General features: G+C 35.5%; 1 protein-coding gene across 3 annotated transcripts; it reads left to right on the top strand.

Annotated features, from left to right (window-relative positions):
* The first annotated feature begins 14,110 nt into the window (after positions 1-14,110).
* Positions 14,111-25,591, top strand: LOC121409219 (T-box transcription factor TBX1-B-like). Of its 3 annotated transcripts, none has more exons than XM_041601076.1 (7): positions 14,111-14,189; positions 15,052-15,243; positions 15,804-15,959; positions 19,567-19,634; positions 20,358-20,417; positions 21,900-22,027; positions 22,548-25,591. In XM_041601076.1, the coding sequence occupies exons 1-7, from the start codon at positions 14,112-14,114 to the stop codon at positions 22,979-22,981; spliced, it is 1,116 nt and encodes a 371-aa protein (XP_041457010.1). In that variant the 5' UTR covers position 14,111; the 3' UTR covers positions 22,982-25,591. The 3 variants fall into 3 exon arrangements, with proteins under 3 accessions (XP_041457010.1, XP_041457009.1, XP_041457011.1); XM_041601075.1 differs by having other exon boundaries at positions 22,545-25,591; XM_041601077.1 differs by lacking the exon at positions 20,358-20,417 and having other exon boundaries at positions 22,545-25,591.
* Positions 25,592-25,903: the final 312 nt, after the last annotated feature.

The following is a 25,903-nucleotide window of genomic DNA, read 5'->3' as shown; positions in this document are numbered from 1 at the left end:
AAATTATGAATTTATTTGGGATCCCATGCATTTTCGATGAATTCGTGACACAAGTCTGGATATGGAGACTAAAGAAAGCGATTTGAAGAGAATATGGTCCCTGCCTATCATGGCGCATTTACCTTGCCATCAGTCCGTGGATTACAGAGACGTGGGCATAGAAGATGCAATCCTCTACCTTCTCGGTTTCGTTGACCGAAGGTAGAGAGATGCATGGCGAAGGGAAGTTACCGGGGTGTAGGGGCGGAACTATATTAAAAATAAGGAAACTGGGCCCCGCCCCCATTGATATAATATAAGGTACAAAGATGGGGGGGTAATTGGAACTTTTAGGGATGGCCATCCCCTTCATGTGATGGACAATGGAAGGTTGCTGGTTCCCAACAGCTCTAGTCATTGTACTATGTGGCCTATTTGCTATTTCCACTCGCCGCCCCTCGTCTTCTTCATCGACTACAACATCTGGCTCCATCCCTACTGATTCATCTTCATGAGCCCCCATTTCAATTGCTTTCCCTCTCTGGAACGAATGAGGGGATTAGGCAACGTGCTAGAAATATCCTTTTGATTCTCTTCCGATTGTAGCCTCTGTGGATTCTAAGGGCAACCTGAGATGAGGACCCAACTGAAAGACAACCCATGTAGGATTAGCCACCGGCCGGGTGGCAATGCCAATCGCAATTAGGCTGTCTTAAAGTTCTCATCTACCATCTTCACGTCGGTTTCTCTACACCATGCATGCATTGGGGAAATCCAGAAATCTTGGAATCTCAGTTAAAGGCGAAATTTTACTACCTTCCCACTTTACCTGCATTGGTATCCATGTTTATTTTTAGATCCTTTAAAATGAGGTGAGCACTGGTAAAGACTGCTTCACGGAGAAAATAATTTTCGTTATAAATAACTTTATTTGCGAAGGATCGGACATGTTCGCCTGTTTTTAATTTAATGTTTACCATGTTAAATCTATTTATCAGCTCTCCTATTGAAGTTAGTTTGGGTTTGAATTTGGATTAGTGATAAAATACTTCCCATTTTCGAGAAATATTCTATTTACGATCTTATCATCTGGGAAATCAGGAAATGCAAGCATTGGATCCTGCAAAAAATCGGGATTTCTGGCGTTGTTTGTATTTAAATGAAAGTTTTATAATGTAATTATTCAGGACTTTGTCATTTTGTGTCTGATATTTCTGTCGACCATGCAAATGTATACGGATTCAGCACATATCAAAGCTATTATCAGAGTTAGTAGACCCAGAAGCTATACTATCTATCCCGAATTCATTTGCTAGAACAGAAGATGCCATTCCTGATGCCTTTGGTGTACATGCATTCTGTCTACACATACCTTCGCAGAGAAGGATCTTGATATATCCCGAGTTAATCAGTTTAATCATGATCTCTATCAGCTCAGATTACAAGCTTCCCATCTTCAATGATGTTCAGAATTTGTCTCATGTCTGTCTCATGATTGTAAGCTGATATTCACGTCTTTATTAATGTTCTCATATTCGTGGGAAATATTCTTGGGAAGAATCCTACACAGACGTGCTTGACTTAAACGTCTATGCTCAATCTGATTTGGAGTATTTTCTCAGATTATTGATTCCGTTTACGAGGATCCTTCGTAACTGCATTATTCATCTTATAAAGAATACAATAATGATTTATTTAGTTAATGTGCATAGAAAAATCCCATAAAACAAAGGATAACATAGTTTGTCTTGTAATCTTTTATTCTTCTGGAAAACGTATAATGTCTAGAATTTCAATTCAGCCGATCTTTATGCATATATACCTAAAAATTTACTTCCACCATTTCGTAAGATAGGGTGTTTGTTCCCCTAATGTATCAGCCTCCATGATTTCTTTACCTTGGTACTTAAGAAGTCAAAAAGCATATAATCTCCATCGTATAGCGTTACATTCCAGGTAATTGTCAACAAATTAGCATTGCTATGCGATGAGTAGTGCAGTTGAGTTGCCAGAATGTTACATGATATGTCTTCAAATACATGGGGGTTACTAGTCATGTCATTATGCATCAGTATGATTAATGGTGAAGATGGCAGTTTATCTGACATACCGCGGGCAAAACTAATATAGATATTTTGGTTACTTTGTAGGTATGTATAGGCCCTACTAGGTCGAGTTGAATGAAGTGACAAAAAGGAGCTGGTTTTAAACAGGTAATCTAATGACTTTCAATGGAATTATTATTTTGGGGCTTTAGGGAGCGCATTGTGAAAGGACTTTTTTGGGATGTTTAATTCCGACAAAGTCTTAATATGTTGAAACAAGAACCGAAGTTGTATTCCTGCTTGAAGTCGGATCAATGGGGACCGTCATAATACACCAGTCACATTGGAAGTCACCAATTGTTGTGTTATATATGCTCCATGTATCCTGCATTGTAAGCCTACCCATTTTTTTTCGATAAAAGGATAGTAGTGGTACCCCCGTTGGAAAGGGTTACGCATGAATATATAGTATTTCAATTTTGTGTCTATTTCGTGGTACATTTATGAGCTTTACGATAATAGCTAGTATACATAATACAAAGGTGGGTTTTCTCCTCTCAACTCCCTGGAAAAAATGGGTCTTGAAACTGCTCTCTATAGGAATTATACCTTAGCTTGACGTTGTAGTTTTGTTTTTGCAATGCACGAAAGCTAACCAGACACCGCCATGGTAGTAGTACAGTCGTCAACATGACATGGTTCTGTGTAGGACGCAAAGGCCTTGACATTCAACAAGTATTAAGTTTCTAAATCTTATCTGTCCCAACCCACACCGATCATATCACATGGGGCTGTAATGTGTCGTGATGGCCCCTTGTCTTCCCGTGTGAGTGTGGGTGTGTTTGTGAGCTCGGTGAAGTATTTATGCGACGTTAGATGTATGGTATTGCGTTCTCTATACGTAATGGATGGAATTCCCTGCTTATATTAATCGAACAAAATAGATATAGTACCTTTAAAGGTTAAACGCCTTCAAATAAGTCAAACTAACGATTACTCGGTAGATCAGCGTAGTGGATGGCTATAACTAGTATAAATTATGTATATACGCAGAGAACGCAACATATGTATTAAATTTAATTCTGTCTGCTCTTTATGAACGGTTACCGGGGCATATATTCGTTGTGATTTTACCTCGGTAGAAATGATTTTCAGTATTAAGGTTTTTTCCTACATGAATGAATTATATATTTTTTTAATAGGAAACACACCTTCAGTTAATAATATTGAAAAATATTGATACAAAGTTAGAGGATATTGACTTAAAATGGAAAGGAAAGAAATTACAAGACTAGTGGCTGTCAGCGGCTCAATTATCATGATGTGCTTCCAACTATTTCTTAATTTTAATAATAGTTGTACCACTGCTTTGGGAGAATCTTGCTGTTACCATAGTAGCCACGAATTATTCATATTCATATTAAAGCGCGTTCATTCAAAGATTCGGCTCGTTTAGCTAAAGCAACGATTGGTACATGAATTTAAAGTCAGATATGTCATGTAAGGCTTGTTTTTATTTGTACAGTCATCCCTCATAACTCTAGTCTTTCTCTACCGAACCGTGAAGCTATCCTACCAAGGGCTCTGTCGTCAAACCAATTCTTCATCTTCCTCTCTTTTCCTCCCCTCTATTCGTTTCCTTTGTCACCATAGCACCATTTATGCCTACACCTTGTTCATGTTGGACTTCTCAGTTGATTTGCATTTCCCAGCGTCTCTTTACTCAGCGGTATTTTTTTTCCATTCGATTAGTGACCTTATGTATGCACCCAATTTTCCTTGATTATAAAAAAATGAACATATTTTAGACAAATACTAAGTTAGATATTTTCTAGTTATAAAGCGCAACAGTGTAGGTTTATACTATTTCATAAATTTTTGACATCATTTTGATGTTTTTCTTTATTATAAGGCCTATGTGATTAGTTTTTAAACACAACTGAATAATATATCGATAATGTAGAAACATAAAAAAAGATAAAATTAAGATTTTCACGTCCGTACATGTTCAAAATCTATCACAACATTAGCTTCTCGTAACATAAAAAGTCAAAAATAATTCTCGCTCGCTTCGCCCACTCACTGGACTCTAAAAAAATCCTGTTCAAGATTTTGACCTCTCACTTTGTCGACTTATTACGTTACTGAAGCCTGTTGGTGCAACTTCTGAAATGTGTGGAACTAATAACAATGCACTATATGTTAGCCTGTTAAAATTTTTGCGCAATTCGAATCGAGAAAATGTGCAGTGCAAACGGATACTTAAAATCTCTCTTTGAACTATGATCCACATTTAAAAGGGAATGAAGCACATCATCATTACGTCGGACCTACTTTTGGACAAATTCTTGAATATCATGGCCATTCCATGATTATATTCGCCCACGCGGCGGAGATTTCTTGATCTGAAAAAATTGAAAAATTGAAATAAAAAACCCTGAGTGGACGCACACATTGTGATAATATGTACCTTTAGTAAGCTTATGTGGACTTTGATCTGAATGGTGTTACTGTTCTTTTGGATTATGGCGTGTATGAATCAATTGTGAATATTTCGGCCATGATAATAATCAATATTTTTTTAATTGTAACCAAATGAGAGACTGAACATGACATTTGCCCTCTCAGCGTTATGCGCATTTTTTTTAATAATCATTTTGCTTACATTTTTCACCAAACAACTAAAAAAGGAAGGGTGTCCTATTAGAAATATGATCGTTGATTTGCTTTAATTTAAATATAGTGTCATTTGATATAAATTGACTTGCAGACATACAAAACGAACTTATTAATCATATAGGCCTTTTGATGTTAACATTCTCCTCGCGTTGTACCACTTATGTTGGATGTTGACACTTATACGACATTGCCATGAACAAAGACACTAAAAATTGGCAGCAACGCACGTATGATGCCAAAATGTCGTCATAAATATCGATTGCCACGGACTCTGATTAGTACGAAGAGTGACATGAAAAGAATATGATTTGACTTATGTAATTCTAAACTTACAATTATAAAAAGGCTTACTTAGAGAATAGCCATATGTTTGTAATCATTATTTCCCAACCGTGTTATTTGGGAGATGGGAACTATATAGAATCCTAATAAGTACAAATATATATATTATATATATATATTTACAATGGAAGTTCAGTATATTCGATTACTTTGGATGGATACGCTATTAGGAAGAATGAAAAGAGAATTGCAAGACTTGAGACTCTGACTCGGTGGTTAAAGGGATAACGATCTTGTTTTATATCAGCGTTCACCTTAATGTTGAGAAGTATGTTCATGTTGTTCGGTGGGTAAAGACCTCAATCTCCCCCTCGAATTCATCCTCTGGTATAGCACTCTTGTATATATAGCTCGGCAATGTTAGCAAGTTTTCTTGTAGTATGAACGTTCCCCCTTGCCTTGACCTTGATAATGTTGTCTCTTTATATTTAGAGATAGTAATACGATAGCACTGTCCTACTTTCTAGGATGGAATGTAGGCCTTACGTGCCTTCTTGCTCCATTTGATTTCTCCGCTCATCTAATCTTGGAGAAGGAAAAAAGAGTGAAATGAAAAATGAAGAGATTATGTTGGACGGGGGGGGGGGGGGCGTTGCAAATCCAGTCTAATGTCTCCAATAACCAATAATTTCATAGTTAAGCGATCTTAAAATGGTAACTATTTTAAATACAATCATTACTATGTAACAATTACATGGTTTGACACAAGAGCAGTGTACATTGCTCTTACGGACTTCGTGTAGTCCCTGACATGTGTTTTGTGCACTGCAAACAAAGAAGACCCGAAATTGCAAAACTAATTACGTAAATTAAATCAAACAGTCCTGAGCGTGATAGGAGGCCCGGGTTAAAGCCCTTTCTTTCTACAGAATATCCATCAGACTCCATGCACTCACTGATCCGCGGTCGGTTTGTTTCAATTTTTAATGTTTTCTTTGTCTTCTACCGCCACTGTACATTGTAGTCTATTTATTTGCTCATACCTGGCGGAGAATTCGGTTAGTAACCGTAAATGGAACTGATATTCTTCTTCTCCATGTTGATTTAGGATCAACCTGTAGAATAATTTGCGGAAATTCATTCGATATTAGGCTTTGTAGAGTGACATGTGACGAAGCAGTGATTGGTAGACTTACGGGATATTAATACTCAAATTGAAATAAGTACCAGTATAAGCATAGATAGGATACGGATGAAGGGGGGGGGGGGGGGAATAGGGAATGAATATGAAGAATTTCGAATTCAAAGCATTTAAAGAGGTTAGTAGTTTAAGTGTTAAATGATTAAGAATTTAGAAAATCACTTGAATTAATAATTCTGTGAAACGTGAACCCTTCCACGTAGGTTACTCCATTAAGACAGGGGGTTCATCGATACACTGTGTGTTCTAAAAATGCTTATTGCATGATGATAATCTAGTCAAGGCAGAGAGTTATTTCTTTGTGGGAACATCATGTGTTATGTTACATCTTATTGTTATGTTACATCTTATTGTTATGTTGCTATCGCGTACTTGTGCGTGCATCCAATGTCGACATACGACATCAAGTATATCCTAAAATTCATGATTGAATTTTTGTATTCGTCCGTTGAGTACTTCATTTATTGGGTCATTTACTAGTTTGATTATAATTTATTAATCTACGTATCTTTTACTTTATTTGATAAAGGCCCTATTTATTTCCAAAATTATGACAAATTATACCTATTCACATAATGGTTTATGTGTTTTGACGTGGTGTAGTGATGTTTTAATGATTTTTAATCGATTTAAATTAATGACTAATTTGCCATACATGTAAATTGGGTTCCGATTCTGTTAGAATTTTTCACATAAGACGTACTATCAAGAAGTATACTGCAATGTATAGAATAGCAGTACTCAAATAAAAAAGGCACGTTTGTGAAGATGTATACATCAGTTTGATGGACATTTGTGAAGCGATGCGTGGTTTGAATTCTGCCGCCACACATTTGATTACGAGTGGGGCCACATCTGCTAAACTTCTTAATAGGTTCAGTTCATATAACTGCTGATTGCACAGATTGAAGAAAACTACGATGTTTCGAGAAGAACGGATACCTGTTTCCATTGTTTTCTTCTACTTCTTTACCATTATGTAATTTTGTTTCAGACTTCTAAATTATATTTAGATTTTCATAAAGCTCTAATCCGAAAAATATTTGTTTCAGATCATTGATTTTGCGGATTGTTGATATATTATCCTAGTCGACACAGTGAATGATGTTCCAATTTCTTCACTCTTTCATTTTTTAATCTTCGCATCCCTTGCTTTTCCTGTATATGAGAACATTGCCTTTTGTTATTATTTCAGTGTACGACTGTTGGTTAAATTATGTGTTGGTCTGATATTGGATCGAGATGCAGATTTGATCTCAATGTCTATCGAAGTTTACTTTCAAGGCAACGTCAACCTCTAGTGTAACGCAATGTCTGACCTAGACTTGAAAATAATTTAGGCGGGAAGTGACGAGTGAGACACTGATTGGAAATCCAATCGTCTGCTTTGAGTACACGCCTCAGCTGTTCGTCCACAGGTCCCTATTTATCTCAATTAAAAAATCATCAATCGATGCCGAAAAGAACCAATATATTGCGCTCGATTCATTTGCGGAGATGTGAAAGTTTTCCATTTGCATGCATGTATAAGGTGGACGCAGTTTTCAATTGTACCCATTAACTTACAAATGCATGATGTTTCGAATTTTTAAGTTTGCGAGTAAAACGGCTGATAGCATGCAGGCATTTTTTATAATGAAAGTGATTCTGAAATCAAACTTTAGCAAATCAGATGCTCTTCGATCTTGCTATTGTTCGGGAACTGTAAACTTTGATTACGGGATAACCGGATAGTGCCAAGTGCCAAACATTCTGAATAATACCGCTATACACCCATATGAAATAGAATTACAGGTATTACAAAATACGGCATTCGCTGGACAATTTATTTTATCATGGGTCATTTTCGAAAGTTGCCTGTTGATTTAAAGGGTATTGCAGGATGGAAATAATAATATTATGCAGAAGAATAAGCGGGGATATGACACAATCAGCTCGCTCATTACATACAATGCTGTTTCACCAAATAATGCAAAACTTAAAAATGTCATCATTCTTTTCTGATTTTAATGAAAATTTGAGGTTTTTATTTTAATTTTCCATACAAACTGCATCACAAAGTATGCAAATAAATGAACCATTCACACCACACACCTTTTGTGTAGTATATTATAATATTCAGCATTTTGCTCCTATATTGCCAAAAAAAAAAATAGTTTGGACCAACATTGGAGATGTGAAATTGTATATTATTATAATGTATTACGCTCAATTAATATCTGCTTTATTATGAAGAGAATTTATATTATATTGATGACTATAAAGTTAAACAAAAAATGCGTAACCCTGAAATTGAATAGAGACTTTATACGCTGTTGCATTATTCATTCATATGATTTACAGGAATATACCTTGAAGCATGATAGTGCAAATGCATTGGCCATAGGAAAGGCTATTACCTTCCATACTCATTAATGAAGACAGTTATATTAATGACCAATGACACTTTAATTGCTTCATCAGTAAACACACAACAGGTGAACATCCGGGTACTTCATGTCTGACTATACATCTCGTTAACGCTCGTGAGGAAAAAGAGGACAACATTTTATCATTCACTGTATTAAAACGCTCTCTTACATGACCTGACGCTACGTCATCCTCTTCAAAGTTCATTGGTCAGTTCTTGTGAATTTTGTTTAAAATAAAAAAAAAATTATCATGCATTTTCATTAACAGCTTTTATTATTTTTTTCGTGCGCTTCGAGAAAGGCTTAGAATGCTTCACACCAGCGCTCGTGTGCGTGTGTATGTGAGTTTTGTTAGACGTGTATCAATCATATATGATTATTTATGTCTGGGACCAACATTAAACGCCGGAAAGACATGACAGGGGCTTGAATCTTGAATATCTGCATCAAATTGTAACTTCCCCACATAGCTTGGATTACAGGCGCACGCCACAACGCCCAATTATTTTATTATCATCTTATGTGGATGTAGTCGGTTACGACTACATGCATTTGCATGTAGAGAATTCAGTAATATTCTATTTTTTTTCAGATTAAAGAACTTTTTGCTCATTGACATCCGGGCTTCAGCTTGCAGAGTCACCGAACAAGGAACATTACTTGTCGGAAAACTCTAAAAATGGGGTCATTAAACACCTGAATGAGACTATAGTCTTCCAGTCTGTCTATATATTTTTTTTCTTACGTGGTTATAATTGCTAAGAACCATAAAAGTATCATCACAATGAAAATGCGCACATGTTTGATGCCGTCAAGATATTGTCACGATGTTACGTAACCAATCGGAAAGATTCGTCTCGAAATGGTAAATTAGCCGACAATTGAAGCAAGGGGTCGCAGAGAGTTAGCGAATGAATACAAACCGATCATTAAGTTTGTGGGATTTTGCCAATGATATAGCAAAATTAGATTAGTGTGATTAGGGTACACTGGGTATAAAATAAAGATAAATGGTACATATTTTTCATATATCCTCATCTCAGTTATGTATCCTTTAGGGTTAGACACAACGTTTGGCGTTTTGAAATAACCATCAAATTCAAGATAAAATTCACAAGTTGCGTAAAACTTTGTTTTTAATATAAATAATATTAGTTGTAATTATTCCTAAATTCATATTACTTTCATTTATCATGTTTATGTAAAAGTTATTATTCTTTTATATAATGCTACACAACCACTTTATTTCAATATTATTTTTTAATATAAATTTCCAATAATGAAAAACAATTTTTGAAAAAAAAAGTATTCACAAGTATTCATAACTACACAAAGTTTACTTCTTGCAACCCCTTCACTTACCTTTTATATGAGACTGATAGTTCTATCCTTCGAATTTCCGAAACGGTTAAGTCGTCTCTGTCGGAAAGTGAGATTAATTGGTTGTAATTGAATTAAGTAATTATGTAATTGTAATATACTTCAGTAATTGGTTTGAGCTGACGATATTTGTCATCGAGTTAATTCAAGGAGAGGGAAGACGTTAAGTCCGTTTTGTGGTCATTGTATTCAAGTAACAAGAAACAGGAAAACGGCAGGACATGGATTTCGTTGGCTGTACCCTATTACTAACCTGATTGACTTTATGACTATGATTGTATATTTATGGTGATCAGAATGGGGTTATACTTCTGATATATTTTAGGATGTGATCTTTTTTATGCTTGACGTATTGAATGTTATCTAAATTGATAACTATGACTTATCAGTATTTTTTTTTAGGTAGGCCTTATGAGGCATAATTAATTCATGCTTGTTTTTTTAAGATATATATCATACTCCATATAAGATCATAGATGATTTACCTTCGTATTTTTTTCTTGGTATATCTATTGGTTTTTAAAATTATATAGATCAGTAGCCTATTCTGCTGGTTTTGAGATGGACAGCCTCTATCTACACATGACGCTTATAAAATATTTATATTGAGATGCTATACATTTACTCTTTCGCTCTTAAAACAGCAGCAACAACAACAACAAAATAATCCAAACAAAGCACTGCTTTTATTCTGATTGGGAGAATGAACTAAATAGTTAGTAATGACGAATAATTTTTACCTTCAAATTCAACTGAGCGTCTTATATCCGTCGGTATATTGATTTTTAAACAGGCATGTTCATGACGTCACGCACATAGGAGTGAAAATAAAAGATAATTTTTTTTCTCATTTTGGGTTTAGTCATTAGAAGTAACAGAATAAAATAGCTCCCGTCTTCATCAGAAGCACTAGGATGTTTAATATCGGAGCGATTCTTCTCCTAACCGTTTAGGGAAAGTACATGAACCCCATGATGTCTGTCTTTGAATAGTAGTGTCACTCATTGGTCGAGTAGCCTATCCCGATGACAGGGTAGTATTATCTTCCCTGTCTGTTCTATGAATGCACTCAAATACTCTACAAAACGTCATCATCGGATTCTGCTATCCACTATTCGAAGCTTGATAGCTAGCTATCATTTCCAGCGCTATTCTCCTTTCCCATTTATTTTGGTGGGTTATCCTTCTTTCAAGGAGCTTCAAACTCCGTGATTTCTTGTTTGGAGGGACAGGGTACAATACAATACAAAACAGCATTGTACATTTTTTAGCATCAAACATTATTGTATATAACAGATGAAATGTCAGACAGACTATACAAATGATAGGCCTTTATGATTTGGTTTAATTAATTATTTTTTATTAAAAAATATTTACATTATAACTCTCTTCACCGAATCTTGTCATTCATTATTGTGCTGACATGCGCCGGCGAAGCAATTAGATTCAACAGAAAACATAACTTAAGATATAAGGCTACATCCGAATAAAAAAATGCTATAGATTTGCCCCAAATTAATGATAGCATGGTGATTAACAGTCCATTCGCAATTGTGGTAAATGTTACCTTTTCCTTGTTAATCTTTCCACATTTCGTAATAAAAACGATCTGTAATTCATTCGTTTTTTTTTTCATTTATCTTTTCTTGAAGATGGAAAAAAATAAATACAATTATAAATCGTTTGAATTTGAAGTACACGTTGCAATGGATACTCCCTTCAGTTCTGTATCTTCAACAATTTTGAAAATCTACAAGCCTGGAATCTTCTTCATATAGGCCTAAATGAAGTTCATGAATTTTCTCAAAGCGGAAATGATTAGTGTATATATGTTTTTAAAATGATCCTGGTTAGAGTGCGCGATCCTTTTTTTTTATTGTAAAATGGTTGTTGGTCGATTTCATTAACTGAATATCGATTGAATTAAAATTGTTCTACTTTAACACATATAAAGTGCTCAATGTCAATATTCATTGCAAGTTTGAAAATAAAACCTTCAAAATATGTAAACGCATATCCATGCTTTTAGTTTGTCCTTTCAGAATCAGTCACCCGATATTTGAAAACAAACTGAAACAAAAACTAAGAAAATAAAACATTTGAAGCCGCAAACAACCGTTAGTCATTCTGAAAGGAAATCGTTCCATTGTGAACATGGTGTAGATGAGTTTCATGGGGGAAAGAAAGTAAGAAAAAGAAAAGAAAAATTGATCACTGGCTTGTGCATGTCACCGCTTTATGCCCTGCGGCTACGGAACCCGAGGTCATGACTACCCGTAGGCATACCCGGGAGCTTCGGCAGCCGGGCAGGGATGTTGCTTGATGACATACCCATTGCGTCAATTCATTACAAGAACATTCTCTCGATTTTATATGAGTCATAAGTCGTTATGATTTGGTTTTCTCCAAAGACAATTCAGTTTATGGAAATAAGAGAGATCGTGTTTTATTGTTGAAATGTTGAGCGTGTGTCATTCTGACTGTTCTTGTGTTCGTCATTTGGCTACTGGAGAAATGGCAGTAGAGTTGCTCAAACTTATGTTTTAATGCAATAGCATGCTATATATCACAATTCATTTAATGAAGAAAAAAAATAATTTGAATTTATTTTACACTCAGACAAATCTAAAGATGGTTATCTTTTATCCCTGCATATGTTAATTCGCTGGAAAGAATTTTTGTTCAATTGTTTTATTTTCTTAAGGTTATTTGTATATTTTATTTTGATTCATTTTCAAAAGTATGCTTGTGGAACTGGGTGGAATCCTGAAACAATTTTTGCCAAATCACAGGACCAAATCTTTTCACCTTCTCAAAAGTTTGGTACAACGAATAATATTGGCCTTTATATATGAAACTCTGAAAGCATGCAATTACCATGCTTATTATTAGTTTTGCAGTCGAGAGTGAGATTAAGAAAAGGGATGTTCCACGTACAAATGTATTGCCTCTATATTATCCATATCTGTTCACCATACCCTCACCAAGTAAGACGAGAGGAATACCATTTCAGTTGAGCTTTCTACGTCATCAATAATAATAAGAAACGAAATAAGGTCACGCCAAATCAAATACATCATGTAGTAAAAGGGAAAGTATAAGAACTCCCCCAGATCTAATTCTGTCCAGTACAGTCAACCACGTTCTCCCAAATGCCCAAACTGTCAGTTGATGATGCGGGGTTACATCCAAATTTGACGTTGACAAATTTGTTGTCAACTTTTGGCGCAAGTGTTTTCGCGCGCAATGTAGCCATCAGACGACTATTTCAATTCGCAAGTCGAATTGCAGAGCGTTTGCACCATGCAGTAGGACATTGGAATGATATAACAAATGGGCAATCGTTATTTCGGTCGTGCATAGCAGCACACAAAAGCTTGGTCATGAATTATGAAATGAATACGCGAGCTGACGCAAGAATGTGTTTCTAACAAACAACCAATTATATGAAACAAAACTGAAATCAAATGTGCCTGCTTGTCAGTCGCAAATCCTGTAAAGTATCCAAAGTTCAAGCCGTATAACTTTCCCGCTGACACTTTATTTAAATTTCACCAGATGAAAGATACTGATTTCTGGCGTCGACAAGATGTTGATAGGTTGGGCTAAGTAATATTTTAACCTTTCAAGTGACAATAGAATAACAAACCTCCACAATTTGTTGACATATATATTTATGATTGCTTTCTGAGTTATAACCCAACTATTGACGATGAAGATGAAAGAAGATTTACGATAGAATATCGTATTGTGTCTTTCACCCAGAAATTCGTTGTTTTTTATGTATGAGAAATATCATAATATAAAGAATTTTGACCATATGAGATTCATAAATTTAACGAAGTTATGTTATATCGTTTTGATTAAAACCAAATCATATATTATCAAAAGGTAGCAATTGGTTTAAAATAAGAATAATATCGACCTATTGATGATACCCATGTATTCTTATGTTCTCACATTTTTTCTACAGGTAAAAGTTTTATAGTCTGGTGAAAATAACAAGATTTGCATGGTTTTACTCGTAGCATTGAACACTAAAATGTATTTGTAGACATGATAGACAAGAAAGAATTGTCGTTCCCTGCTGAAGTAAAAAGAAACTATTTTTTTCTCTTCATATGTTTCAGACGGATGTTTCCAACCTTTCAAGTGAAGATATCTGGCATGGATCCTATGGCTGAGTATATTCTTATGATGGACTTTGTTCCAGTAAGTTTTAATATGAGCTGATTATTTACTTTTTTACATGCGAAGCAAGAATCGACAGATATCATGGAGTCGTTGGTGTACGCCCTCTATATATTATTTCCTATGTCCAAAACTCTGGGCCTAGTTTTAAAACAAGACAAAACACAAGAAGAGTTCGTTCCCCCAACTTTTTCACAACCCCCTCTGCCTCAGTTTATCAGCTGAAAAAAAATTGTATGCAGATATTTATTTCATGTCGTAATTTCAGGATATACAATATGTGTGATCTACATTATTATTGCGTTAATTTTGAATTTTCTAATTCAATAAAAGTTCAGTTTTCATCATGATGATCATATTGATCTCAATAAACATGGTGATTGTATTCGTATGATCATGAGAATCAGAGACAGATCACTTAATTCGTCCTCATGACGAATGAAAATTCTAGTTCATATTTGAATTGTAATAAAAGAATAAAAATTAACAGGTCATAATAATAAGGAGAATCTGTCTCAGAGAATATATGATTTTTCTTCCCCGTTTTCTTTTTGCTTTTCTTTGTTTCTTCCATCACCCCTCCTTGTATATGTTGTACTGTATGCCTCCGTTCGTTGGCGTTATTCCGTCTGTTGACGTTCTCGCAACTTCCATCTCTTTCTTTTTCTCTGTTATCCTCTCATGCGATTCGCCTTCCGTTTTATCCTTCCCTCGTCCCCCTATTTCTTGTGTTTTATTTCCATATTTTCAACTTCCTGCCTGACTACTCATCTGACACTTAATTTCTCTCATTCTGGATTCCTTTTTTTTGTCTACCAACCACCCCTCCCACACTCTATCTCTCTCTCCTCTCTATGCCTTCTCTACCCCTCCCCGTCCACAGGTTGACGATAAGAGGTACCGATATGCTTTCCACAGTTCAAGTTGGTTAGTAGCAGGTAAAGCTGATCCCGAGATGCCTGGAAGGATCCATGTTCATCCAGATTCGCCGGCTCGTGGTGCAATGTGGATGAAACAAATCGTATCATTTGATAAACTCAAACTCACCAATAACCTTCTTGATGATAATGGACACGTGAGTAATAGATAGACCCATATTTCTTTATTTCTCACAGAAAGGCTACAACCATCAAAACAACTACTACAACAAATACTTAAAAATCAAGAAATATAACACAATAGAAATGCTGTACGAGTGAAAGTATCGTGAAATATCAACAACAGTATTAAATCGCAAATCAATTATCTATTTGTATAAAAATAGGAACATTAAATGAGTAAACTCAATTAGCTCAACGTAATTTCAACAGAAGTACTTAAATACTGATTATTGAAATATTTAGGGAAATACTGTATGGTTATATGTATTCTCTTTTGTTTGGGATCCTAAACCATCCACTCGACATGCTGAAGATTACTTGTATTGCAACTATTTGTGACGAATGGATTCAAACACATTTGTATGATATTTTTTTAACCTGACTAAGCAAGCATAGCATACTAAATTATACTAGCGACTTAATCTTCATGTATTTCTAATCCACTGTATATGATTTAAATCTAGCATTGAGGGACCTTATTCTGTTGATTGTTTGAAATATGACTTTTATTTTTGTTTTTTACTAATAAATTTAGATAATCCTGAATTCAATGCATCGATATCAACCTCGATTCCACGTTGTCCATGTAAGCGGTAGGAAAGACTTTGAGAATGCTCCAGAAAGAGATTTCAAGTGTTTCATCTTCTCAGAGACCCAATTCACCGCTGTTACTGCTTATCAGAACCACAGAGTAAGTTTTAACTTTTTTATAAACCCGTTATGACCAAACATTCCTTCAGAAACTTTTTTTTTGAAAAAGCTTCTGAAGGATGAACTTTGCTTTGAAATCTTGATTACTGACTTTCTGGCCAAACCTACACACTTGCACCTGTATACACCACACATCCACAATAAAAACGACAAATAAAAGCAAAGAAGCTTTAAAGATATTTAAGGGGCAGCAGAATCAGGTGAGACGGAAGCTCCATCAGCCCCCAATTCATTAAATAATCATGACTAAAAGCTGTGATTTTATGCATGTTCAGTATCCGCACCACTTTTGACTCAGCCCCACCTCCTCCCACTTTCAAAGTCCATTCCACGGCCATCTATTGTATTGATTAACAGTTTTTCAATAATTTGCACCCAAATTGTCCCATGAAGACAACAGATCATAATTATGCTTTTCATTTGTCTGGGAATGTGGGATACCATTCGTGTAGGCTGCACCTTTTAAAACTAGATAAAACTATCCCTAACGGATTGAACTTTTGTTAATTTCCACCTATGCCTCAAGAAGACCTATCTTGGTTTTAGAATTCAATAGACACTCATGTGTGCTTTGATGAAGATTTTTTTAATGTTTTACATTATTATACTGGCACCTTGGCCTGTTTGTAAGTGGACCTATAAAGCCTCACAGGGCTATCTCCATTAACATTCAACAGCGTGTTGTTCGTTTGAACTTGCATCTGCAACTCAGCTTTGACCTTTAACCCCAAGAGTGCAAAGGGAATATACAGCCAGGATCGAAAAAGCAAATACTAGGCAAGAATCCAGGCAAGGGAAAAAAGCCTTTAGCCTAAAGGTATATGTCTACCTATATGCACCATATTGGCTTATTGCATTCTGATAGTAAGGGGATAGCTATGGAAGATATTTTGATGAAAACAATGTAAGAGTCTACGGACGGTATTTTGAATTCACGTTTGATATCATTCCTGGTCGAAAGTTACATTTTAAATATGCATAGTCGAGTGTGGCACAAATCTCCATAAAAAGATCATCAAAGTTCCTTCATATTTCACAGTCAAAGCGTTGCAAACAGTAACTGACACTCAAATAATTCATAATTGATATAGAGTAATTACTAAAATAGTCATCTTCATCATTAAACATGAGGAAAGCTCCAAGTAAATATTGGAAACATCTAATGTAAATGCAATTATGAAATCTTAGACCCTGGCCTAAGCTAAACTGAACTTCAGATTACTTATGAAGAGGGTCCTGTAAGGTTGGTATATAAACCCCATCACCTTACGCTAGAGAGCATAGGCCCAAATAGCTCAACATTCATGTAATGTAATAACTCTTGTGTGAGTTAATTACATCACAGTTTGAATCAACATGAAATGGAATTTTAATTTGCTCCTAATGAATGTATGACTGTAGTAACCAATGGCAGTAAAGTTTGCTAGGTCTGCTGTTCGTATATTGCCAGGTGAAAGAATATATAGATGATAACAGTAACAACTCCAATTCAAATTAGATTAAGAACATGAAGCAAATGCTAAGTTCTTCAAAATGAACTAGACCATTGTCCAATCACGTGGGAGTATCCAAAATAGAACCACGTTAGTTTGTCCTCCTGGATTCTTTCACATTCTGTTCTTGATCATCGAAGAAATTCAAATATTATTCCTTAATCCTACCCTGATTTAGATCTGTCTGAGCTTTATCTGAAGATAAAGTTTTGGTATATAAGCACTCAATCCCTCTTCATGAACCCCCGATCAAATCACAAAACAACCTGGTCGTCTTTCCACCGCGGGGGAATTCTCTCAAACAGTTCCATTTTCCACCCGACCCGATCTTAACTTTGGTCTATTGTGGGTATCAAGAACATAGAAATCAAAGGGGCAAGAATTAAGTCCTAGTGCAATCCAGAACACACCGACTGATGGGAAGGTTTTATTTCGGGCCCTCATGGTAATACTCTTTCTGGAAAGAATGAGTAACGAAATTTCGAATATATTTGTTTTATTGGATTAATACATTAGAAGTAAAGGTAGTTAGAAGATGTTTAAATCATAGTTTTTATTAGGAGAAAAGATGGTCCAACAATATCACCAATGTTGCCCAGAATGAACACAACGTGATCAACTGAAAGAAACTAAGCCAGATTCTTAATCATATCCTTGATCAGGAGGGGTTTGCCTACCTTGTACCCCTTTCCGCTACTCTTGTAAGGACCAGTTCCTTTGTTTCTTCCAAGTGACATCCATCATCACAACCAGCCTATTGGTTTAAATATCAGATAATGTTCTGCTGTTTCCCATGCGTCCGGGAGATGAGATAGATATTGTATCACATTTCGCGCCAAAAATTACACACGGCGCCTGTCTCTCTGTCTCACTCTCACAGGGCCAGTCCTAAGACCAATGCTTGGGGCACGAAGATGAGTCTCTATATCTATTTTGATTGTGTTCCTTTGGGTCGAAGAAGATCTTATTAACCTGAAAAACAAAACCGCAATCCTTTGAACTAGAGTGAAATGTAATCTTCCAATTTAAAGCCATAATCTGTATACTTTTAAATGGTGCCACCTCTGTCATATTGGTGCGAGATCGAATATTAATTGTGAAAGTTATCTGGGTTTTTTTTTTGATGAAGTGGATTAAAATTTAAAATCCAAAATAATATTCATTGACAAAGTAAAACCCATAAACATCCAAGTTTCAATTGCAAGTAATTGCGATATTTTTCTTTATTTTATGTTACTTTTTTAATGATTTTTTATGGGCATGTTGGACAGAAATGATACTGAGGTAACCCAATATGATGACGTCATTTTCACGTCGTGAATGAGCTCTATCATTGCTGGCTCGTGACTGGCTGGATGAAGGTCACGTGATACGAAGGATATGTTACGTCTGAGTTACATTGCTAATTGTTTTAATTGCCCCATCATGACGAATTAGTTTATCTTGTAATAAAAACTCGCCTCGGGGTAAAGGCCTCCTCTTACAAACATGGGAGTAATGTTCAGACTATGTACAGGGCGAAGACAGATGCTCAAGGGCTTTCCATGTTTAGGGTGGCTACAAAACTCAACTTTCTTCCTGCAAGTTAAGACAGATTTTTGTTGACACTTCAGGAGGTGAAAGAGATTTCTTAGCTGGCGTGAATTAATCTCATATTCATGCATGCCCGGAAAATATACATGGGTTTGTTGAAACTTTGAATTAACCAACAACTAAACTTATGTGTATTATGAACTCCAAGGGATTTTTAAACCAAACGTTGGCAATTGCTTACTTTAACTAATTTAACGGAGGGTGTACAAGACATTTGAAAATGATCAACATCACCCATCCCCTTAGGTATGCTAAATCCTTGCCTTTCATTGGTCTGGGTTTTACATTTATCTCTACTGCCTGATCTCTATATCCATCACATTGTGTGGGTGAGCGTGTGTGTGAGGGTGTGTGTGTGTGTGTGGGTGCGCGCGTGTGTGTGCGTTTGCTTGCTTGTGCTATGTCAAGAAACGTTGATGCGTTTAAATAACCTGCCAAAATGCTCGTGAATAGTGTTTTGGCAAATTAACATTTTAAATTTCTTCTTCTTTTGTTTTACAGATAACACAGTTGAAGATTGCCAGTAATCCATTTGCTAAAGGCTTTAGAGAGTGTGATCCCGATGACTGGTAAGTTTACATTCGAATTTCAATATAACTTTGTTAATGCACGCATTCGAACGATCTTGGGGGTTTTGCAGAAAAAATGACCCAACTACAACAACAAATGCACCTTGACTTTTTTTTAACTAATCAGAAACGCTCATTTAGGATCGACGTTTCATTTTTTGTTGCCTTTGACTGAGACTCAAACTGCAAAGAACTTCAGGTTTCCCTATTTTATGTACTGCACCTTGTTCTTTTCAACCAAATGTTTGATAATTGATATGAAAATGTTAAGGAAACCTAGTTCTGATTCATGACATATTGAGAATAGTGTGAATCTTTCATTTTCTTTTTTTTTAATCAAAACATGAAATATCACATCATAATTTTTAATCTATTTTCCATTGAATTATTATTATTTAACTATATTTATAACTAGTAGTGTGATATGACCTTTATGAAATTGATTTCTGCCATTACCTATCCAAATTTGAAATGCTTCAAACAGTATGCCCTATAATTCATTTCAACATTGACAAAGCTTTAGTCTAAATGTTTAGTCTTGTTTGTATCTTTTATGCAATTGATTTGTGTGATATTCAGACCACATTGCCAAATATTCCTACCCATCGCAAGTCCTTTTATATTTTCAAGCATTTATGATTTATATGTCGTAATTATATAATTTGTTATGATCGTTATTAGTTCTTTTATCAAATGGCTGTTTTTTGGTTTGATTATTTTCAGTTATACCCCGTGCCGAGATCTGGGGGTAGCTACATCCAACTACAAGAACAGCTGCCCCCGGTAAATTATTTCCCATTATTCTTTTTCAATCCATTATAATTTTAACCAACTCACACTTAACAGTAAAATCATTACCATATTACAATCTGTTATGTTTCCATGTTTATTATTCTATCTGGCAGAGTTCATAATAGCCTAGATTAGAATGATTATGATGATACTTAATAAGCTATTCGCATTATAGTTTACAAGAATTACCCGATAGAATAATATACTAGTGGAATTAATATTGCTTTCATATGCATTTATAGATTTTCTTTTTCATTTTACATGCGTTTTTATATTTATATTGCATGGGTCCGATTGAAATTTATAAAGACCTTACGATATTTTGCACTGTGGATCATAATTAATGGATCATTTCTACTCATTTTCATTAGTTTACACAATATTTTTTCTTCTGAATTTCCTCATATTAATTTGTATTTACTTAGAGTATGTCCGCTTATCAGCTTATAACAAGATAATGCTATCCCACAATGAAACATGGTATAAGTTCGTATTTTTTCCTCGCATTTCCCAAGACACCATACCAAAAGACTGGTGACAGATCATGTTTCCCGTATTACCCCCACGGGGAAGCTCTGTGATGTTGGTATAAGTAATTATCACCCCTCCGTTGCACCATTCATGAACGACACGTGATTCGTCATAGTGTCAGACGAGTGTTGCACAAACTGGTCTAGAATCATACATCAACTCTATTTACGAATTAGGAGGCATCATACCTTTTTTACTAAATGATATATGAGCTTCCATTTCTTTAAAAAAGGAAAAGTCTGGGAAAATGCCCCCGTTTTTTACGTCTTATTAAATCTGAAGTATTTTTTCTTTGATGAGGGAATGTTATGTGTACATTTACAATTAAAATTAGCTAAAGAAAAAAAGGAATCAGGTCCCCGACAAAACAAACTAAGTAGGCATAAAATGCAAGGCATTTCAAGCAAGCTAGTTCGTCTGTATATGTAGGCCTATTTGTTTTCGGTACTCCCTCATTTCATGTTGAATGTTTAGTTTGGGTTTTTTTCAACGCAATATTTTTAAATAAAAATTCGAGTTGTCAAGAATTGATTATTATGTTTATAAAGGTTATGCCTATTTACCTTAATTGTGTGTCAGTGTGTACCTGTATGTTGTGAGGATGGGTATGTTTGTGCGTTTCTGTTAATTTGTTTTTCGAATTTTGGTTCTAATCCAAAATTGGCAGCGTAGAATAAATTTTCCATTGTATGCAAAACCTTAATTTTATATTTTGATTTGTTTATGAAAAATGGCCATTATGCACATTCAATTCAACAAATTACCTTGTGGAATAAGGTTTATTCTAAAGGCACAATCAGATGGTGCGTAATATTTGAATTTACTTTGATTTACACTTACTCAAATAGTTAAGCTCTTTGACTGGATAGTTCAAGACTCAATTTTTTTTCCATTACTCTACTGTAATTTATCAGTGATTTGTTCTTTCTCATATTTCTGCAGCATCATCGAGATACTGCCACATGGCAATGGGCCACGAGCCCGTAACCACCACCGTCCAAGCTCGCTACAAATTGTTGGTATCACAAGGAGTCGTCCGGTACAAAGATCCCAACATCAAAACGACATAAGTAAGATATCTTATTCCTATCTAAATAAATTTTCTTTTGGTTATTTTTATGTTACCATACTTCCTTTATATGGTGGTTGCCATGGAATGTTTTTGTTTCTTTCAAAATCAAATTCTTTCTGTATTTTGTAATTGTTATAACTCATTGAAGCCAAAGTATAATGATATTAGAAGCTCAGGCGTTGTGGGTTCTTTAAAAGCATGATCGACCAAAGAGAGAAAGAGAGAGTTACATCTTAGTTGTGGATAAGACTTGAAACAAACTAGAAAAACAAACATTTCGAACCAGTAGGCCTACTGAATGTATCTTCTCTACCCTAGCAAGCGTAAAGGATATGTCAAACTTAAATAAGTTATTTCATGTTGTCCTTGAGACAGTTTGCGTTTTGTTATAATACATTTTTCGTATGTTTGTTATTTGATGATAAAGTGTAAGTTTGAGTCCAGTTCAAGTTCAAGAGTGATGTCTGATGATTTATGATGCTGAACTTTGTATCGTTCTTTTTTTCATCGTCTAGCAGACCCTGAGAAACAGCAACAGGTCACACCGTCCGTGGGTAACGCCAACACTCCACCCATTGCTTCCACCGACAATGGCACTCCTGCTTTAGCCAACACAGGAGCTCTCATCAACCCAAACGCAACTGGTTTTCCTGACCTAGCAGCGCCTCCGTGCTCGATGACCAACGGCACGATCACGGGTGACAGCACCTACTCCAGCTACCCTACCACAGACAGTCAGTACAACTATGGTAGTTGTTATTTTCGCCCCAACACAAGACCGACGCCGTATACGCGAGATATGACTTCATACATGCGGGACTCTCGTTATTGCGCGAACGGTTTGACGTCATACATGGGCCGAACGAATGGTCAGTTCCCTTACGATCCGTCCGCGATGACCATGATGGGTGGTATTGACCCAAGGAGAAATTACACACAGCCAATGATGTAGCGACGCCATCTTGGATATTGCCGCATGTTGAACTGTCTTTTGGTTGCCATCTACAACATCATGAGAGCCGTCATTTCATAGAAACCGACTGGTCAAAATATTACTTTTGTTCTATACAACGCGACTTAACACCATGCAGCTTGCTGCAGTCAAACATGGACGCCATTTTGACCGTGCATAATTTTGGAATTGCGCCATTTTGAAAAGACGGCATTGAAATTAGCTTGTGGTCAGGGTATGGAGAACTGTAGAACATTGACATTACAGAATATTATGATTTTCGGAGTTTTAAGGAAATAAGCTCTTGTCATGTTTTCATGTATATATCGCTTGCAGATGGAATTGTTTTTATAGTGCTTTCATTGTGTACAGTTCCAATTGGACCAGATCACGTGACTGCTTCGTATTTTGGTGTAATGACGTATATACAGAGGATGACGTCATACATCGATTTTAGTACTGATTATGGGATGTCCTTTACCACCCGGAGTTCGTATTATTTTCATTTTTGGACTGAGACATAAAATGTCGCCGCAAGTGAAAAAATGAGACAAATGTGAATGACTTTATCCCCAAAATGACGCCATATAGGCAACATGATTTTGTTTCGTTGTCATTGAAATGTAAAGAATGTATTAATATAGGTATTGTGACAAGTAAGTTTTTGGAGAAATGGATTCTGTAAATAAAGAGTTTGATAATGATGATGGGAATAGTGAGAGAGAACGGCTCGATGGACCATGAAGACTGGACGAATATGAAACGATGATAGATAGTGAATGGATAATGATTTATGGCCGGGAGTTTGGGAAGAGGTGCAACGTTTATGATATGAATGAAAGTGTAGAAATCGCTCCATCTTTAAACAATAAGGAAATCTTTAAGTCATGATGGAAGGTAAATTAAATTGGTTAAAATAATTCAATGAATAATAATGACAATAAAATTTCTATAATCTCATCTTGGAAAGGTACAAAGCGCAAAAATGAATAGTCTTCAACGAATAGAAAATCATGAAAAGTAGATAAAAAGCCGTTTTAAGTATAATTACATGAAGTGGGAAACAAATATCAAACCATCCTGCTTCAGCATGAATAAGGATATGCACATTAACATTTTCCTTCTAATTACGCTCAGATTAGATTGCCATGTTTTGTTTATAGAACCAGTGTTATTTGTTGTATTGTATTCTAAGAACACGGAGTGCTGTACAGTCTGCATCACCATGCCTTGTTTGGTTCGTTTTTCTTTTGCTTTATTGATATCAGACTATATCAATAAGGAGATTCTCGTCTTTTTTTTAATTAGACCATGTTAAAAAGTACAGTTTGAATTTATAATAAATGAGTAATCTTTATTGATTCAATAATAAAATCATCTAGGACCATGACAATTTCCTTTGATGCATCGTAAAAGGATGACAGTCATTAATTACCTAGTCTTGCGTGCACTTGGCCTTTTGACAACAATATTATAATAACACTGCTAACAACGTGTAGTATTTATCACACACAAAGATAGACGACCCGCAGCTTGAATGAAAGACCTTCCACTTTCAAAGCCAGAGGTATAAATTTATCGAAATCTTTATCTTTTCAAACTTCTTTATAAATTCCATGTTCCGAGATAGTTTACATGTTAATTTATTTTCTTAATTTAAGGCTTTGTATTCATCGTGTGTTATTCTTTAAAAATATTTGAGAGTTGATAAATGAATAATTAGTCAGAGACTGACAATCTCCTATATTTGTTCTCAATGCACAATCTAATATCAGGAAAAAAATGGATTAAGATATATTTCAAATACTGGTTTTAAAATGTCATTCATATTTAATGCAAATTCCCTTTTTAAACGAATGTCAAAAGGGTGTTATTGACTAATGTTTGAAGTAAACATGACTGTATACGTATGATATTGTCAGTCTCTGGGTTATTATGGAGCCCTGGTATTTTTGAAATAAATTAACATAAAAATGATATTGTAGTCGATGTTAAAGTGTTTTATAGCTCCATGCTGTAACGATGGCACTCGTCTGCCATTATCTGCTCTCCGGTTTCTTGCCAAATTTGTTTGATATGATTTTTAGCTCTAAATTCATCAGTTTAAATTCTGACGACTAATAACACACGCTTATCGTTTTGATATTGGTTATAATTGATGATCCTAACCATGCATGTTGTTTGGGATGACATACTGTAAATTTGAATATACGAATTCCTGTTTGAACTTTAAGAGGGCATTATAAAGAACGGATGCATAGTTGTGAAGATATAATGTATAGATGTTTGGACACAGATTGAGGTTTGAGAAGTCTAATTGAAAGGAAGAGAGAGAGAGAGCTAGTGTGCGTGTGTAAGGGTGTGTGCGTGTGTAAGGGAATGAGCGAGAGAGACAGATTGAAAGGGAGAGGAAGACAAAGAAAAAAAGTGAATGAAATGACGGATTGGTTATAGTAAATGTAAGATATATTATTAGAATGGAAATGCCAACCAGTAAAGGTTGTAGATTGCGGACTAAGGACATGGATTTATGATGGAGAAATATGAACTTCATATTTGCTACTTACGGATCTTAAAAGATCTCAATTAAAACCCATTAATAGAGAATGATATAGAATGTGTCCCTGTCTTTTGTTAATATAAATTGATTGATTGATTAGAATCCGTTTATGACTGATGTCGGCGTAATCTATTTTCGTATAAGTATATGGTCAGTGGCGTACCTAATATTTTCCACTGGGGGGGGGGGGCAAAAAAAAGGTCTTCAATCACAAAGGATATTGTATCAGAAAAAAGTGACAAAAAAGGTCTTTCAAGCTTGTCGGGGTGGGGGCAGGGATACGTCCTTTGCATGAGTTGTGACTCGTCGGGGGGGGGGGGCAGACTGCCCCCCTCCGTAGGTACGCTAGTGAGTATGTTCTA

The sequence above is a fragment of the Lytechinus variegatus genome, chromosome 2, assembly GCF_018143015.1.
Source record: "Lytechinus variegatus isolate NC3 chromosome 2, Lvar_3.0, whole genome shotgun sequence".
NCBI lineage: Eukaryota > Metazoa > Echinodermata > Echinoidea > Temnopleuroida > Toxopneustidae > Lytechinus > Lytechinus variegatus.
Note: the sequence above shows the minus strand (reverse complement) of the source record. Positions and strands in the feature narration are given on the sequence as shown.

Excerpts from the sequence above, each read along its gene's own strand:
- LOC121409219 (XM_041601075.1), top strand. The coding sequence starts at position 14,112 with ATGTTTCCAACCTTTCAAGTGAAGATATCTGGCATGGATCCTATGGCT. Across the intron at positions 15,960-19,566 it reads CTGCTTATCAGAACCACAGA|ATAACACAGTTGAAGATTGC; the intron begins GTAAGTTTTAAC and ends TTTGTTTTACAG. Across the intron at positions 20,418-21,899 it reads TACAAGAACAGCTGCCCCCG|CATCATCGAGATACTGCCAC; the intron begins GTAAATTATTTC and ends ATATTTCTGCAG.